The sequence below is a fragment of the Phoenix dactylifera genome, unplaced genomic scaffold (genome assembly GCF_009389715.1).
Source record: "Phoenix dactylifera cultivar Barhee BC4 unplaced genomic scaffold, palm_55x_up_171113_PBpolish2nd_filt_p 000502F, whole genome shotgun sequence".
NCBI lineage: Eukaryota > Viridiplantae > Streptophyta > Magnoliopsida > Arecales > Arecaceae > Phoenix > Phoenix dactylifera.
The window spans coordinates 166,805-184,954 of NW_024067919.1; the positions used below are offsets into that span (position 1 = coordinate 166,805).

Consider the following 18,150-nt stretch of genomic DNA (forward strand, 5'->3'; position numbering starts at 1 on the left):
TTGCATATCCAAGACCAAGAGCTCTTCTACACGTAGGAGGAGCTACTTGCTTACAAAATGAACACGTTGAGATATTATTAGAGAGAGAATTAGCCGGAATTTTGTTTTATTTAGAAATTATTTGAAATTTTTTATGAGATTGGGCTGAAAATTTTAAAAAAATTATAGATTAGGCCAGCATAACCAGCAAGATCACAACTACATATTTATATATATATAATATCTAAAAATAGATTTGGAGTAGGCTAGTCCAAATTCTATTATGAGAAAAAAAAATATGAGATTTAGACAGATTCACTTCAGAGCTATTTTTGAATATTTTGTCTAACTCTCCTATAGCTTATAATCTTATTTATTGTATTGGCTCGATGTATAAAATTTATAAAAATTTTCAGTCTAATTTTATAAAAAAATCCAAATACGGTTCGGGAGAACTAAAAGTTTTTTTGTTATTTTATTGATATGTCTGTGCCGGTTAAATAAGTTGGCGAAGACGAAGAAAGATGACTGTGATGGAGGGTGTTTTGATCGTTTATATGTTATTGGAGGAGCGGATGGAAAGGGCAAATCGCAAAGAAAAGGTATCTGAAGGATGTAAATAAAAGTTTTAAAATTCGCGAGTTAGATATGAAACCAAAGCGAAAGGGTCAAACTGTAATTTTATTTTTGTAAGGGACAAACTCTCTCTTATTTGAGTCCGATCCGGACCAACGGGGGATTCGCGTGAAGGGAGGTGAATCCATCTTTCGCGCGAAAGATGGCCTCCCCCGCCGTCCTCCCGCCTTCGCCGCCCCAACCATCGTCGACCTCCTCCTCCTCCTCCTCCTCCGACCTCCACGCCCACCGCCGCGCCACAATTCGCGGCCTCGACTCCTGCGCCTCCATGCCGGAACTCCGGCAGTACCACTCTCAGATCGTCCGCCTCGGCCTCGCTGCGGATAACGACGCCGTCGGCCGCCTTCTCAAGTTCTGCGCCCTCTCCCCCTCCGGCGACCTCGCCTACAGCCTCCGCCTATTCAGCCATCTCCCCCGCCCAGACCCCTTCGTCTTCAACACCCTCTTCCGTGCCCAGCCCCCCTCCGCCGCCCGCTCCGCCCTCCTCTACTCCGATATGCTCCGACGCCCCGTCCATCCCAACGAGTTTACTTTCCCCTCCCTCCTCCAGTCCATCGCCGCCGACCGGGAGCTTGGTCTTGGCCGCCAAGTCCACGCCCACGTCCTCAAGCTCGGCTTCGGCACCGACGGCTACTCCGGGAACAATCTCCTACATATGTACCTCAGCTGCGGCCTCCTTGCCGAATCTCTCGGTCTTTTCCATGCAATGCCTCACCGAGATGTTGTCTCTTGGACGACAATGATCAGTGGATTATCGGAATTAGGCTTCTTGGATGATGCCCGAAAGCTGTTTGATGAAATGCCAGAGAGGAACTCAGTTTCCTGGAATGCGATGATTGCGGGCTATGTGCGGGGTGGGCGGTTCAAGGAGGCATCCGGACTCTTTGAGCAAATGCGAGCAGACGGGGTTGAGCTCGACAGGTATGTTGCTGCTAGTATGCTGGCGGCTTGCACGGGTTTGGGTGCATTAGAGCAGGGGCAGTGGATTCATACATACATCAAGAGGCGTGGGATTGAGTTGGACTCGAAGCTGGCCACCACTGTGGTGGACATGTACTGCAAGTGTGGTTGCTTGGAGAAGGCTTATGAAGTTTTTAGTGAATTGCCATGCAAAGGGCTCTCGTCATGGAATTGTATGATCGGAGGTTTTGCGATGCACGGTCGAGGGGAGGCGGCGATCGAGCTGTTTAAAGAGATGGAGAAGGAAGGGGTGATGCCGGATGATATCACTCTGTTGAATGTACTAAGTGCATGCGCACACGCCGGGTTGGTACGTGAGGGCCGGCATTATTTTGAATATATTGTTCAGGCTTATCATATCGAGCCCAAGATGGAGCATTTCGGGTGCATGGTTGATTTGCTCGGTAGAGCAGGGTTGTTGGAAGAAGCTAAGAAGATCATAGATGAGATGCCTATGGAAGCTGATGCTGGTGTGTTGGGTGCACTTCTTGGAGCATGCAAGATTCATGGCAATGTCGAATTGGGGGAGCAAATTGGTAGGCTTGTCATAGAGTTAGATCCTCAGAACAGCGGGCGGTATGTGTTGCTAGCTAATTTGTTTGCGAGTGCTGGTAGGTGGGAAGATGTGGCAAATGTTAGGAGGTTAATGAATGACAGGGGAGTGAATAAGGAGCCTGGATGTTCTGTGATTGAAAGGAATGGTGTGGTCAGTGAATTCATTGCTGGAGGAAGGTCTCACACTCAGGCTAAAGAAATGTATGCCAAGGTTGATGAGATGATGGAGAGGATAAGAGCTGAAGGTTATGTGCCAGACACTGGTGGGGTGCTGCATGACACTGATGAGATGAACAAGGATGATTCCTTGTACCATCACAGCGAGAAGCTTGCGATTGCTTTTGGATTGTTGCACACAAGGTCAGGTGAAACGATTCGCATATCAAAGAACTTGAGAGTTTGCAGAGATTGTCATGCAGCAAGTAAGATCATATCAAGAGTTTTCGATCGGGAAATAATTGTAAGGGACCGAAACCGATTCCATCATTTTAAGGGAGGAGAGTGCTCTTGCAGAGATTACTGGTGAATGTAATTTGGTGGAGTTTGGGAGCTCGGTCGGTCAAGTAGCCCATGAGGTAACTATTTTATATGTTGTAAAGATTGTACAGGATTCAGCTGTATATTCAAGGGTGGAAGCAATATAAATGGAGGAAACTGTGGAGTTGGTTTGCCATTGTGATTTTGTTGAATGCTCTACAGGAGGGCGTTTTTGAGATCAGGAGTTTGTGTATTCTAATTCCAACTCTAAGTGTGGCAAGGAAGCAAAGCAGAAAGTTTTAATGATCACATAAATCTAGAAAAGATTTTAGAGCCAGCAGGTCATTCAGGTTGAGCCAAGATTGAGTATGACTTGGACCAACCTGAAATATTGTAGTTAGGGTCGAGACAGAGTTGGGTCAAGTATGCAGTTCAGCTCAAAGATTAGCTAATTGTTTATAATGAAAAGCGTAATAATTGATAATTAAACTAAATCTAATAATAATTTTAAATAAAATTTAAAAAATCAACAATTTTCATTCAGAAATTTTTAACTTAATCGAAGAAAATGCTCATTCTTTAGATGCAAGTTCACAAACTAAAATTTAGAAAACAAATGTTGTTAAAGTTGAGAAAATTATAAATATGAAAATGTCATAATAAATAATGTATATTTAAATATAATTAAGTTAAAGTAGGTGAGAGGAAATGGGGTTGTTGAGATAACGAGAGAGATTAATTTAATGAAGGGGTTCATTTGATCAATTGGAAAAGACATCTATAGTGAAGACGAAAGAGTTTTATTTGATTCAGATTTTTGGATTGAGTTGTATTTGGGTCAAGTTACACGCTTCTTTTTATTGATCTAAATTTGGCCCACATGGTCTACAGATCAGGTCGGGGTGAAAATTCAAAAACTAGACCCGACGCCATTTTCAAATTGGATCCAATTTTTAACAAATATGGTCGAGACTAACTCCCGACCAATTTGCAAGTCACAAGGTCCACCCAACTAATTTGCAGCCCTGCCCATAGTTGGATGAGGCCTGAGCCTAAGACCCTCAAGCTTAGTTCAAGCCAAGTTAAACTAAGATCTGAGCTCTAAGATCTGAGCTTGCTATAAACCAAAGTTTGAATAGTGCTATTCAAGTAATATTATTGTTTTGTGTATTTATAATGGGCTGCACAAAGGGTAGCCCTTCCTCACTACTCCCAAATCTTGAAATGGGTGCTACTAACCAAAGCCAAATATGGGACCACAACAATAAGATAGCTTAGGTGGCAAACCAATCAACAAGATAGTGATTTATATAAATAAATAAAAAATATTTCAAAAATAACAAATTATTCGTTTTTCTCATCTTCTCCTCCTCCATGCTCCATCCTTTCCCCTCTCTCCTTCTTGCAGCCCCTCTCTCTTTCCACTCCACCTCCTTGCTATTATTTTCTGCCTAACAATCATCTCTAATTGTAGCTCTATCAGTCACTCTGTTCCTTTATACTATTCCACTTTTTTTTTACCACCCACTCCTTATTTCTAGCCATCATCATATGGTGTCTCCTCTTCCTTTGTCTCACTACCATTTTCAACCAAAACTTCTCTATTTACTCGGTCCTCTCTAGCCTTTCAGTAGCCAACCTTTTTATGTCCCCCTTCGCTGTAACCCCGCCCCTATATACTCACATTTTTCTACTATTGTTGCCTTTCGTACTCTTTTTTGTTACACAAATCCTTTATAGCCCCTTCTCATCCCCTACACCTCTTCCTAACTGCCTCTTCCTTATTCCTCATTGTTACTATCCCCCCGCCTCAATTTATGAGGCCTCAATAAATATTTTTTAATAACTACCTAGCATCCCATTGATCAGCCTCCTCTTTCTCTTCTTCTCTCCTCCCACAATGGGGAAGATATATTGTTATTTTATTTTTATATTTATTTCTTAATTATTGCAGCCAAGTCAACTTGCCACATTAATTTATGATAATCGGCTTACATTTTCAACTTGCAATTGTAACTAGTAGCACATTAAATTCATTCTTAGATTAATAATTCCTTAGTGCATGTCTAGCTTGGTGCTAGAAAAGTAGAAAAGATTGAACAAAATATAACTAAATGCCAGTCATCAAAGGTAAAAAATATTTATTGAGGGCTATATATCTACTTAACTATTTCTGTATTAGGACTAAGTCGAAAATTGCTAAGTCATTTAAATTGGTATCTTTTCTAATTTAAATTTAAAAAAATGACTTTTTTTTTCTCTCTCTCTGTATATATAGGTACGTATATACAGAGAGAGAGAGATATATGTACTGGCATCATTTTCTTTTAAAATAGAAAAAAATTAAATGCAATGAATATGGATCATGCAAGATCCAATCCAACTCCAGGATTGATCCAAAACCAATACAATATACTTTGCCTAGCTAATACAAAACCTCGAATTTAAGAAACTAATATATTATTAATAAAAACTTAACAAAATTGATCCTTAATTTGTTTGTCAATAATTACATCAACTACAATCAAATTGTTAACCAACCCTATATAGATTGGATTATTGATAATACCTACATGTTGTCACCAATTTATATGTTTAGAGTGCAAGTAAACTAATATAATTTGGGCTCAGTTACGCCTTAAAAATCTGATGGGTCAATATCATATATATTAAATCTGATCTTACTCTACGTGAATCATGGATAGATTCACACATTTAAGTATTGGCCGAATTCATATCCCAATCAGGCTTGGTCATGCGAAAACCAGATCCAACCCATCCTAGGCATCTGGCTCAGCCGAACCGCTGAGACCATATCGTAATTGGGGCCAAATCGAGCACTGAAATATTGTAATTTATTTTTTTGATGAGAAATATTTATAAGGAACGAACAGCATAGAGACGCGTAGAACCACGGCAAGAGAGGCTCGGAACTGGGAAGAGGAGATGCGGGGCGATGAGGCGAGAAGGCTTTTAGGGTTCTCATCCAATTCTCGCCCCACCACTTCTCAGGTGCCCTTCGACCCTCTTGTTCCCCTCTTTCAGATAAAAGAATTTTGTTTCATTTAGCGGCAAATCTTTTCCTCTTCGTCCTGTTCGATTCATATTGGAAGTGATCTTACTGCAATCGAATCTTACTTTCTAGGTTATCACCACGTTGTTGTCGGATTCTTGTATGTGGTTGTCTTTTAGTGCTGGATTCGATCCATTTTCTAGTTAATATTAGGATGATCGGCAGGAGTTCCCCTGAAGCAGTGATTTTGTAAATCTATTATTTAAACTATATTGCAAAGATGCCAAATCCTGCAATCGGAACACTTCATGGTAACATCATTGCAAAAGAAAATAAACCTAATTACATTAATAACAAATCTGAATTTCTCGATTAAATTCATGGCCTCGTAAATACATTACTAGCTCTCCTTTCCACACTGAGTGCGTTGTATATATGAAGGAACTGGCCAAATGAAAAACGTAAGTGGTGGGAAAATGGATAGGAATGATTCCTTCCTCCTTTTGGTATAGGAGAAATGAAAACAAGGATGATATTTGTATGATACTTTTACTAAACTACCCTTTGATAAAAAATATTATTATTATCAATTTATAACACTTATGATATTAAAGGATTAGGGAAATATATAAACTTATAATTTTTATAATTTATAATTATATAAAATTATATAAATATTTAATCTTTCTTTAATTTAATAAATATATTATTTTATAAATTTTATATATGAATGAATTTATTTATATATATTAATTATAAAAATAACTAATTAATTTATAATTTAGTTTAATTAGTTAGTCAATTTTATGTAAATAGTTAAATAAAAATAATGCATGCAAATAGAAAAATAAAAGATAATTCGAATTATTTACTTATAGTTATGGAAATTACGTGCTAAAATTAAAATTATTAGTAACAAAGTTTAATAGTATAGGGTTATTAGTATAGGTAAAATAAAAAAAATAATTAAAATAAAAAAAAGTGAAGAAGTGTTAGAGTTTTGTCAAAAAATTAATGAAGGATAATTTTATCAATGTAAAAACCCATCCCTCACATGCTCCATTCATCTTTTCTTGTATCCTCCCTTTGGAAGGATGCAAATTGGTGGGCGAGGATGGATGGATAATTTCTTTTTTTCATCCATTCTTCCTAAGATTTTCTGAACCAAACGGTGGATGAAGCCCATCCATCCATCCAACATCATCCATCTTCCCTCTCATAATCTCAACCAAACATAGGGTTGTTATCAACCCTCAATAGAAACCTCCATGATGAAGGAAAGGTGTTACTTTGTTAATTGCTTTTTATCATCAGCAAGATGCCTGTTAGTGGGTTATTAAGGTTTTCATAGTACATGTGGAAGGCGAGTACACTATGATATTCCACTAGGCTTTTGGCCATCATTTGTTTGAGCAACATTTTGGAAGAATCATTCCTAGCTAGAATATCGATAGAATGGAATTCATAATCGATTGAAATATGTTCATCGAATGCTAGAAATTTAAGACAATGGAGAAGATAAGCTGACTTCATTGTCACTTTTATCATAGCCTTCTTTGGGGCATAGTGCAATATTCATTGTTATGGAAATTCTAAATCGGGAATAACTTATAAGAATAGGCAACTCCCTTGTTGAAAAAGTGACTTTGTTGTCACTTTTATTTTAACCTTCTTTTCTAGTACTACAATTTGACGAATTTATGGCTCCTCCTTCTTTGTGCTAGAATACCGACTTAGAGTTCCCCAATTGTCTCATATCATCAATTAGCAATTGATTATTATTTTCTTGGCTTTGAGCTTTCAATCCCTACTTTTAATTTCTGCAAGGGCATTGTACAATATCTGACCATTCTTTAAACCATGGTTACATTAAAACATAAATCCTTCACATTTAGTGCTTGCTACCCCTAAAACATAAATCCTTCACATTTAGTGCTTGCTTTAGGCAACCTACTTAGTAGATTAATCCATAGAAACAATTACAAAATTACAATAGTGATAGTCAATTTCTGTCCTTAGTCTTTTTGCTAAGTATCACATCATTGGTCTTCTCAATTGAATGAATATGTTTTCAGTCATTTTTTGAATAATTTTATCAGGCTTTTGTGGAAAAATATGGTAATTATTTGATATTCCTGGTTGGATCTGCTGTCAGGTTGGATTTCCAGCTAACAATTTGCTTCTTGCTTTCATTGTTGAAATTTTTGCTGAACAGTGTATTAACAACAAACACAACTCTATAGTTGTATATATTAGGATCATAAAAGATGGTGATTGTTTGATTTAATGCTATATTAGATTAATAAATAACCTTCTCAAAATTCTTACAGATCAATAAAGAGATTTTCTTCATTTTCTTCCTGTGCTCATTTCATGAGCTCATGAAATGAATTGATGGGGTAAACCCCATCCTTTTTCTCAAAAAAAGGAAAAAAGAAATTTTCTTGTAAAAGGTAAATCTTTATGTATAAACAGCTACATTTTTGTTCAAGTGGTATGTTAGGCAGTGTTCAACGTAGTTTATATGACCTGTTAGATTTACCGAGGCACCTTGACGTGTCAGCCAGAGCTGCATACTAGTATCAGCTGAATATATGAATTTAAGAATGTGAAACTACTTAATCTTTGTCATATGTAATGATGGTCAAACAATTCTGCATATGTTTGTCTTTTAATGCACTGCTACATGTGTAGCTTTATTATTGGTATCCTTTTTCCTAATTTACTAATTTTTTGGAAGGAACCTTTTGAGTAGCTTGCCTTGTGGTTTCTGCAAGATGGCATCTGACTTATGGCTGCAGGTAAAGGCTGCATATAGAAGGAAAGCTATGGAGTCTCACCCTGATCTGTTTCCACCACACGAGAAATTTCAATCTGAAGCTAAATTTAAACTGGTATTTCATTTTAACTCATAAAGACAGTTATCTTCTTTGCTATGATATTCTCTCCACTCTTAGATTGTGAGCCTGTCATTCCTGTTGCGAAAACTTAAAAGAATGATGATGCATCTTTCAGATAATCTGTGGAGATTTCTAGAACATATATCTTGAACTCTAAATTACCCAAGAATCTATCATATTTTGTTGCACATAATCATCTTAAAATTTTATTCATTGTGTCGTAAAGCTATTAGTTCTACTTCAAATATGTTGCATAGCGATTGTTAATGTGAAAAACTAAAATGACTAAAATGACATACACGTATGCGCACACAGAGACACACGCACACACATATTCCTGTTGATATCCTATTGCTATTCTATAAGTAATTTTGGTGTTATTCCAGGTAGCATAACTTAGGGAGTTGCTTCATGATTGCTTTGAGAATTAATTTCTCTTTTGACGGATGCTCAAAAGTTGGTCTGCTATAATTTGGATTGACCCACACTAATTTTAATTCAGAACTTTTAGCATTACTTTTGCATGGGTTTAAGACCTTCTGAAACTACTAAAAAAAGTTTCAAGTTCATTAATAAAGTTATAAGAATACTTGGGTCAATAGAAGCCTTAATCTTTCCTTCATATTCCTTCATATTATCAAACTAAACAAGGAATTATGCTTCTGATATGTCAAGTTTCTTGAAGCATAATAGTTTCTGGCATGTCAGATTTTAGTGAAATCTTATGTGTATAAAATATAGATAGGAATAGAGAGTTGGCTGTGGTCCTGTGGACCAAGTGCTGGCTTTTACAAAACAAAATTTTACACCTTAAATGTTTTGTGTTTGGGACATGTCTGGTGTTGCTTCTGCTTTTTAAAAAAGTAATACTGAAAAATCACTTTCATTTAATTTTCAAATAAAAAGTACTTTTTGGATATTTAACATTTGATAATCATGTATTGTAGAACTATTTGTTATGGATGGATTACCATATTTGAAAGACAAGGAATAATCAAAAGCTATTTTTTGACTAATTGTAGAAGCAGTCCTCAAATGTCACTGAACTCTGAAAGTCACAAACAACTTTCTTTAGGCAACAACAAATGTGCCATTAGTGAAAGAAAAGAGGAACCATTTGGTGGTTCTTCTCTGAACAGCAAAAATTTGTTCTGAAAATTGCCGCTGCTGGTCTACTTCATTGTCAGCTGCTGGTCCCAACTACAGCAAAGGCATTTGTTTCGAGCAGCGACATAGCCAACAATTAGGTAGATGAATCGCTATGACTATGCTAAATGGCTAAATCTCTGTTTATAACAAAAAAAAAGCAGTCCATGTTAAAAAATTGGAAATGTCAAAGGCAGTGGCCCCCTTGGACTCCTTTTATGTCTCCCTACAAAGCAATCCGGTACACAACAGCTAGTGCAAGTGAGAGGTGCAGTATAACCAGAACAGTTAAGCCTTTAAGGCTGTTAAAAACACATTAGTCTAAGAACTGCAATTAGCAGCTGCTTTGTTGGTCTCAAAAACTTTTGACATCTCGTGACCATAATTTTGCAATCACAATGCATTTGATCAAATGGAACTTTCATACATACACCACTCTTCTAGAAGCAAATTCTGCCATACTGCAGTGACATTTTTCGCCCAGCAATGTTAATAGAGCAGTTCTCTTCTGCGGAGAGTTGCTGACATTTACCCTGCTCATTGACTTTTCACATCTTCTACTCTTATGAGCCAAAACCTTCTTCATAAATGAAGTTCTATGATGTTCTTAAAGTACATGCATACAAGCCATCTCATTTAAGCCCTGCACTTTTAAATTCTTATGGAAATATGTGGATCTTAGGCATCATAATAAGTGATTCTTTTGGTTTATCAGTTGATCCCAGTTTGCTGTTAAATGCTTCACTTTGTTGAGCTAAAAGAGCAGAAAAGAAAAGGGGGCGATTTATTTAATGATGCTCGTAAGACATGCCATCTCCAAATAGCTGGGTTGAGACTTGTTTTTAATGAATGATAGATTCATGTGACATTTACAAATTGACTGATGAGATATGTGCATAAATCTTCTTAACTTGGAAGGTCATCCATGACTAGCCACCATTGCATTTGAATGGCCATTAATTCTAATACTTTCTACCTCATATTATATTTCCAATGATATTACTGCAACCACATAACCATTGTAACCCTGTGTACTGCAGATTTCAGAAGCATACTCATCTCTACGGGCTGGTAAATTTCGCAATCTTGTTTGTTTTATTAATTTCTATGTGTCATGGTTTGCAAACTTGCCTGTTTATGCAAAGTTGAGTCTAGTGTCATCACATGGTTGTAATTTGTTTGCCGTTGGTATTTTCCTGGCTTGAATTTTCACAATAAAGGTATGATGAGGGAATTTAATGAACAAGATGGTTTTATTTTATGGTGGTTTCAGCTTATTGACCTTGCATTGATCTGTTAGTTTATTGGTTTTACTTTGGATCCGCTTCTCTTTAGTGTTTTTTTGGATAATACGGATAAATTATACTACTTTAGTATGAGTACATCAACGTAAGTTAGAGGATACAATACTATGGAAATGAAAAGGAGTAGCCTCAAGGCTATCCCACAACCAACCACCAAAATGCTGAGCCACATAGGAAGCAACCCAGTCGGCTGTCCTGTTTGCCTTCCGATAGATATGGTTGGCCCGGAAAACAACACAACCCATCACCATCCTGCGGATGTCTTGCAGCAACAGATGGTCACCATCAAGTCCCTCCAGGTTCTGAATCCAACTAACCACCGTCGCCGACTTCAGTGTTTTCTGTTCTGGATTTGTTTGAGTCATTCAACTTGACTTCGGGATATGCTTGATGGTTTAATAGACATATGGCTGGCTCGTAGTATGCACTTTGGAGGTCCCACACAACAAAAAAATCTGAGTAGATTTATCAAGCTAAGTACATCATGTTACTTGTGTTATTGGCATAGCATGTCGCAGGAGTTTATTTCTTTTCTCATATTACTAAAATCCTTCTGCTGGATATATGGACGTGGAGCAATATAAGAAACTTCAGTGACCAATTATTCAGATCCACAATTCAGTTGTTTGATAAGGGTATATGGAATCTATAGATTTAAGGATTGGAATCAGATTATCATAGAAGTATCACATCAATCTGTAGTACCAAAGCACTTTTCCTTTTTCCCATTCAAAATGCTGCATTATTGAAGAAATAATTTTGCAAATAACTAAGCTGAACTGTGAAACGTAAGCAACTTGCTCAACAGTTCTTTTTCTTCCCGTTTATGAAGATTCTTTTACTTACTAACTCATCATCTTGGTATTGAGCTTATATGTTTTGAAAATTCTTGTTTAAGTCAAATACTTAGTGTACCCTGATTGTTTTACCTGCTCCAAATGTATTGCTGCTGTTCCTTCTACTCACTTCCTACTTCAATCAAGTATTTTTTTGTTGCTAGAACTTTTTATCAGAATTGATCCTTGGTCACATATTATTCTAATTTTTGAATCCCTATACCATGTACATATTTTATATGCAATAATCGAATGGATAGATCCTTATTATTTAATAGCATTGAGTAAATTTTATATGTCCACTTCCCTTTGTGTTCCTCCAGCTGCATTCATGTCATTCTATTATGTACAGATGCCTATCGACTTCCAAACTCAGAGTTTGCAAATGCTGCTTTACCATTAGGATTCTGATGGTATTATTAAGAAATAATATTGTACATGTATGTTGCAAATAATAAGTTTCTTGGGAATCAAGTTACGTAATGGAAAATTGGAAATGCTGGCAGTATATATAGATAGCATGTGAAAATCAGGCACAGATAGGTTACTTTTCTTCTCTGATCCATGGCCTTCTGCTCAAGTATCTCTTTTGGCTGAATTCCTGGCACGTTTTCGTAAGTCATCCTTTTGTGAATCAAAGCCCTCTTGCTCTTTTGCTCATCTAAAGTTGACGTCAATGGTAACTTAAAAGCTAGAAACAACGTCCTCAGCAAGTGGCCCATATGGTTCAGTTCAAAGTCTAACTCACAAAGCCAATGTTTGTACGCTCTCACTAAAAGACGACCGGAGTGAAAAGGCAAACTCTGCATTTCTCGTTCTCCTGTGAGAGTAGTATAGTATAGACCCATTTCTCAGCTTTCGCTGCAAATTTTTTATTATCTTGACTTCTAACGAGAAGAGCGATCTTTAATTCAACATACCCATGGCCTGGTGCAAGAATATTGCAAAGAACTAAAGTAGCAATCATCTAAAGAAGGTGCATGTGAGTCTACATATTTTTCCAACAAACATCGTAATCATGAGTTTTGAAGAATGGTTCCTATGTTTTAGTCTTAGAGAAGAATGAGTGCTAATAATTAGGCTGTCATTGTATTTTACATCCAACTTGCTTGTAAGAATCATGTTGAAATCATGCCGCAATATTCAGACATTTCAGACGATACATAAATGTTGTTATCTAAAGAGAAAATAGAAATGAGCTTTGCAAAGAATAATGTTTTTCTCTAGTAAAGGGAGATGCACAAGCTAAGCATGTTAATTCTTTACATATGCAAAAGGAGAATCCTAACTTATTTTGTGCTCTGGATCTAGATAAAAATATCTATGGAATCTATTCTGGGTTGTTGCTAAAGATAGACATGAGTAACAATTAAAGACATTTAATCTCGTCGACACTACATATCAGAAATAAATTTAAGATATCATATGGTCCTCTTATAGGAGTATATCATTATAGATAATCCATATATGTCATCGCACATCATGGTTCTTTGACCATGACTCAGTCAATAGGCGGGCAGCTCGCAAGAGCAAATATTATGAATTAAGCTAAAGCCATGAAGCATGTTGTTGGACAAGTATTTTTGAACTCTTTAATCATTTTGTATATGACATAAAAAGAAAAGTAATTTAGAAACTTGGTTTGGTTGCCAAAAACATGAAAAGTTTATGAATAAATTTAAAATGTGCATATACAGGTCATGCACTGATGAGAAGTTTGAAAGGTTGAAAATGATTGCTTGATTTATACTTGGATAGAATGAAAATGACTTCAATCCATATATGAAGAAGACATTAGGTGCTAACATACATGTAGACTTGAGCATTTCCTACGTCAAGCTGGGTTCAAGCTAGGTCAAAGCTCAACATCAAGGGTAGACATGTTACCTGGGCCTCTTGGGTAGTGGCCACATCACAGAGAGAGGCAGAGAGAGGAATGTTAAAATCCTTTCCTGGGGGTGGGGGTTCGGGAGAGAGATAAGAGCTAGGATAGGAAAGAGGGATCAGCGCATTCAACCGTGAGAGAGGTGGAGAGGGCAAGAGAGGGGATTGAGAAAACTAGTGCATGAGAGAGAGAAGGGGGGAGTAGGGGGGGTTCGCACCTCAGGGGAATACGTGTATGTAAGTTATAATATTATAATTAATTGTAACTTGGGCCAGTCAGAACAGCCCTATATAACTTTTGGTCAGCCCTATGTAACTTTTGGTCATATCTGAACATGAATCAAGCCGTAGATTCTAGGTTTGGCCTGACCTGAAGGGCTAGATACATCTACCCCGGCCTGCCCATTTTCAGGTCTCATGTGTCGTGACAGAAATGCTCAGTTCTACTTATAGGAAGCACATTTTCTGCTAGGGTAACTGCTAGACAACAAAGTATGAACTCCTTTAATTGGCAAGTACATAAAAGAGAAACCAATTACAAAGTGTTTGTGGGATAGCATGAAGTAGCTGTCCTTGATAGATGTTAAAGAGAATTATTATTACATTCTCAATTATGGTATAAGATACCTTTTGCTAAAGTCTCCATCACTTTTTAACTTCAAATGTTATCATTGTAATTTGTAAAAGAGAGAGACAATGAATGATTTTTACACGCAGTAAGTTTCAAGTTGAAGTTATATCATGCTTGTTGTGTGATCGGAAGTGGATTTGCTGAATGTCATCCATAGGTTAGAAAAATTATAAGTAGAAACAAGATTTCTTGTTGCATTGACCGAAAATGTTTCATGTACATCCTGTTTATGTCCTTTTTAAAAGATATCCATGCTGGCATGCAATCATTGTCCTACAATTTTCAACATGCTTATTTTTTTGTTATTTATTTATCCTTTATATTTTATTTATGTGCATCAAACAATCTATCTTATTGTATTATATATTTTATCTTATTATATTATATATAATGGATCAAGGATGCAGAATGTAATATAACATTAATCAAAGGGCTTGGACCATGCAGTCTAGTTTGCAGTGTTAAGAAAATGAACTTTATTGACTAGCTCTAATGTTGATGCAAGGACAACATAAAGAGTTTGGAAAGCAAAGACAGATTTTAATCTTTTTTTATTAATAAGAATAGCTCTTGGTGCTGCCCACCTATCACACTATGTCTTCATTAGTCAGTCTGCTTGATCCACAATTATAGCATGAACAAGGAATTTGGGTTGCCTCTGATGATTTAGCCCAGCAAATGGAGCAATTCTATCTTGTATTTGATCGTGACATGGTGTCATATGAGACCACATCTCCCAAATTGATATTGTCATTTCCACTCCTGGCATTGACTCAATATATATTTCATAGGCAATCTTGTTCGTTTAAACTCAAAGAATAAAACAAGTTAAAATCCTCCTACATGTGCAAAAAATTCTCATGATAGCATGTGCGTCTCCCTTTAGTAATGCAAAACTTGTACTTTGTTGAGCATATTTACAATTTCTCTAGACATGCATACAATTTCTTTGTGATATTTAAAATCAGCAAATAATTGTGTTATTTATTTATTTTTGTTATATCCCTAAGTTAGGAGAGGGCTCGGTTGGAACTGAAACCCTTGGGTATCATGTTCATTTTCTCCACCATAAATACCACAATATCCTAATTGATGCCTTGCATTTGCATGCCATCTCTAATTTCATGGACTGCCTCTTTGTCATTCATATGGTTAATTTCTGAACAATGTCAATTATGCCATTCCAATTTCACTTAAATATTTCTGTATCATACAATTTTAAATACTTCTTTATCATATAATTTCAAATGAATTATTATTTCCTTGGCACTACAAGACTTTTTGAATGAAAATTTATTGACTGAAATGAGGAAAAAGAAATCATGGAAGTTGCATGTAAATTTATTAGGCGAAGGATCAAGTGTTCCTACCCACCTGAATGCAAGAACTGACTTAGATTTGTAGATAGTACTCAATGTATTGCTTGCATAAATATATAACATCTTGCAGCATGACATTTTTGAATTAGATAAAATAGATCATTTTTCTAATATGCACTACTAATTTCTTCATGTTCTTCTTCTTCTCCTCCTCCTCCTCTCCTACAGTCTGTTGTTTGTTAATGCACATCTCCGACACACTTCAGTTTCTCGGTTTATTTATCTTGTAGAGATGTTTTGAAGAAGATACGGTCTCTTCTTCTTCTTTTCTCCTACTGTCTGTTGTTTGATAATGCACATCTTCAATACACTTCAGTTGCTCCATTTATTTATCTTGTAAAGATGTTTCGAAAAAGATATGAGGCTCTTTAGATAAGAACAACCATTATTGAGAATGCCTGGGCTGTGGTTAGGAAATAGCAGGATCATCAATTGCACCATGTATATCTAACGTGATTTCATCAATTCCTATATGTAGAGTTCAGAAGATTTATTTCTTTCTTTTTCATTCTCATTATCCTCCATTAAAGCTATTTTCCATATGGTTGATGTCGTTGAGAGAAAATGCCAAACCAGTGATATTTTGGGTTGTATGAGTCAATTCTGGATCTAGAGTTTGCAAACCATGATACTAGCAGTATATATTTCAGTGACATTATAGTTTGTGATGTGTGTTATATATGTGCTGCTGAATGCTTTCTCCATGGCATCAGGCTCAAGATCTGGAAGTCCGATGGGAGGTAAAGCCTGTTTTTAGCATGTTTTCAGTTTATTGTATTTGAGTGCATTTGTAAATAGTGTGTTGTTCACAAAGTATTTGTTTCAAATAGCTACATCTGTACGTGTTGTAAGAACTGGAGTCCCTACTGGGTATAGGAGATCCAATCCAGTTTTGCTAAAGGCACCATTTCTCCTCATCATTCTCGGGACAGTTTCCCTCGGTGGCTTGAATGCTATGAGGTTAGAGAAATTTTCTGCTGTTAAAGGTCATATTATTCCCATATATTTATCTTGTAACTGGCTGTGCATCCTTTTCTGGTGTTCAGGGCATACCAAAGGCAAAAGGAGGCATATCCCTCTTTCAATCCATTTCTTCCATGAACGAACCACGTTTGTAAAATTGTTCACGGGCAATTACAACAGGAAAATAAATGCCTACAATTGTCACCTAGAAGTTATTTAGCTGGGGTTGAACTAGAAGATGCCAGCTTACTTTGCTGATAAGTCTCTTTGTTTTTGTATTGCTGGTCTCCCACTTCATCTGGGTTGGGGTTGTGGATTGTATAGCCCATTGTCTATGTAACAATTTTTACCAATGAAAGTTGGTGGACTTCAAAAATCTCTTCAAACCAGAAACAACTATCTTAGCTAAATTAAATAAGGTGTTTTATTTTTATTTTTTTATTTTTTACCATCTCGTTCAATTGTTTGTGCTCAGAGTCCAAAAAAACTCTGGCATCCCGACACTACACATGCTTATATAGTTTGGTCACCTGCTGCATAATTTCCATTTTGTCTAACTAATATTATTAGAGATGCTGTTTGTATTAAATTCTCATGCTGTGGTCATTTTCCAGTTAACATGACTATGTTTAGCAGTCTAGTGCGAGTCATGGAGGAATTGAGCACTCTGCTAACACCCTGTGCTTCAATTAATTTTTGACATGCCATCCACATTAAGACTCGTTTTACCGTAAATAATTTGCCAAAGCCTTGTCAGACGTACAAAACGTAAAGATAGTATGAGAATCATATAGCAACAGTACCTCCAAGTTTCTGCAATTGCGTTATATCATCTATGTATGTTTCAATTAACTAAAATTGAGAGTGACAGAAATTTCATATTCAAGCTGCTCTGCAAAAAGGCCCGAGCAATCTAGTAATGAAATTCTCGGATATATTTACGCTTTGTTACCTCTTTTTAGTAGGTTAAAAAGGGAAAACGGTTTGCATGAAATTATATGAAGTACCATCGCATGAGAAAAAATATGACAAGGATGCCTACTAGTTGTGTTCGGATGCTTGTGTACCTGCTCTCACCTAAAATACAGCCAGATTTCCCCCAATTTAATTATTTTTTGATAAAATATAAAAAAGTCCTTCCCAGATGCTTCTATAATCCTATGTTTGGTTGGGGTGAGGATGAATAGAGCTGGAAGGATGCATGACCTCCATCCGAATTGGAAGTGTTGAGGGAATGCAAATTCCCTCGAGTACATGAGAATCTTGCCGGTACGGGATCGGATGACGGCCGACCTTGGGCGGCCGAACTTGATGCCCGACTTCGGAACGCTCGACCCGAAGGGCGCTTGACCTCGGGAGTCGGACTCCACCAACTGTCCACTATGGGTACTTTCCCCTACGGACCGACGCAGGATCACGCCTTAGGTGGCTTACTCCACAATTAATACGCCCGACCTGGCGCTCCACCAGGCGTCTAGCTTCAGGGC

At 36.9% G+C, this 18,150-nt stretch overlaps 2 protein-coding genes across 2 annotated transcripts; both read left to right on the plus strand.

The window, feature by feature from the left end:
- Nucleotides 1-718: 718 nt before the first annotated feature.
- On the plus strand, nucleotides 719-2,803 carry LOC103707685 (pentatricopeptide repeat-containing protein At5g66520-like). Its single transcript, XM_008792272.2, has one exon. It carries the CDS (start codon nucleotides 758-760, stop codon nucleotides 2,654-2,656), a length of 1,899 nt encoding a protein of 632 aa, XP_008790494.1. The 5' UTR covers nucleotides 719-757; the 3' UTR covers nucleotides 2,657-2,803.
- A 2,680-nt stretch (nucleotides 2,804-5,483) lies between these two features.
- LOC103707686 lies at nucleotides 5,484-17,102 on the plus strand. Its single transcript, XM_008792273.4, has 6 exons — nucleotides 5,484-5,619; nucleotides 8,422-8,514; nucleotides 10,707-10,737; nucleotides 16,414-16,440; nucleotides 16,531-16,660; nucleotides 16,747-17,102. Exons 1-6 carry the CDS (start codon nucleotides 5,554-5,556, stop codon nucleotides 16,799-16,801), a joined length of 402 nt encoding a protein of 133 aa, XP_008790495.1. The 5' UTR covers nucleotides 5,484-5,553; the 3' UTR covers nucleotides 16,802-17,102.
- The last annotated feature ends 1,048 nt before the right edge of the window (nucleotides 17,103-18,150 follow it).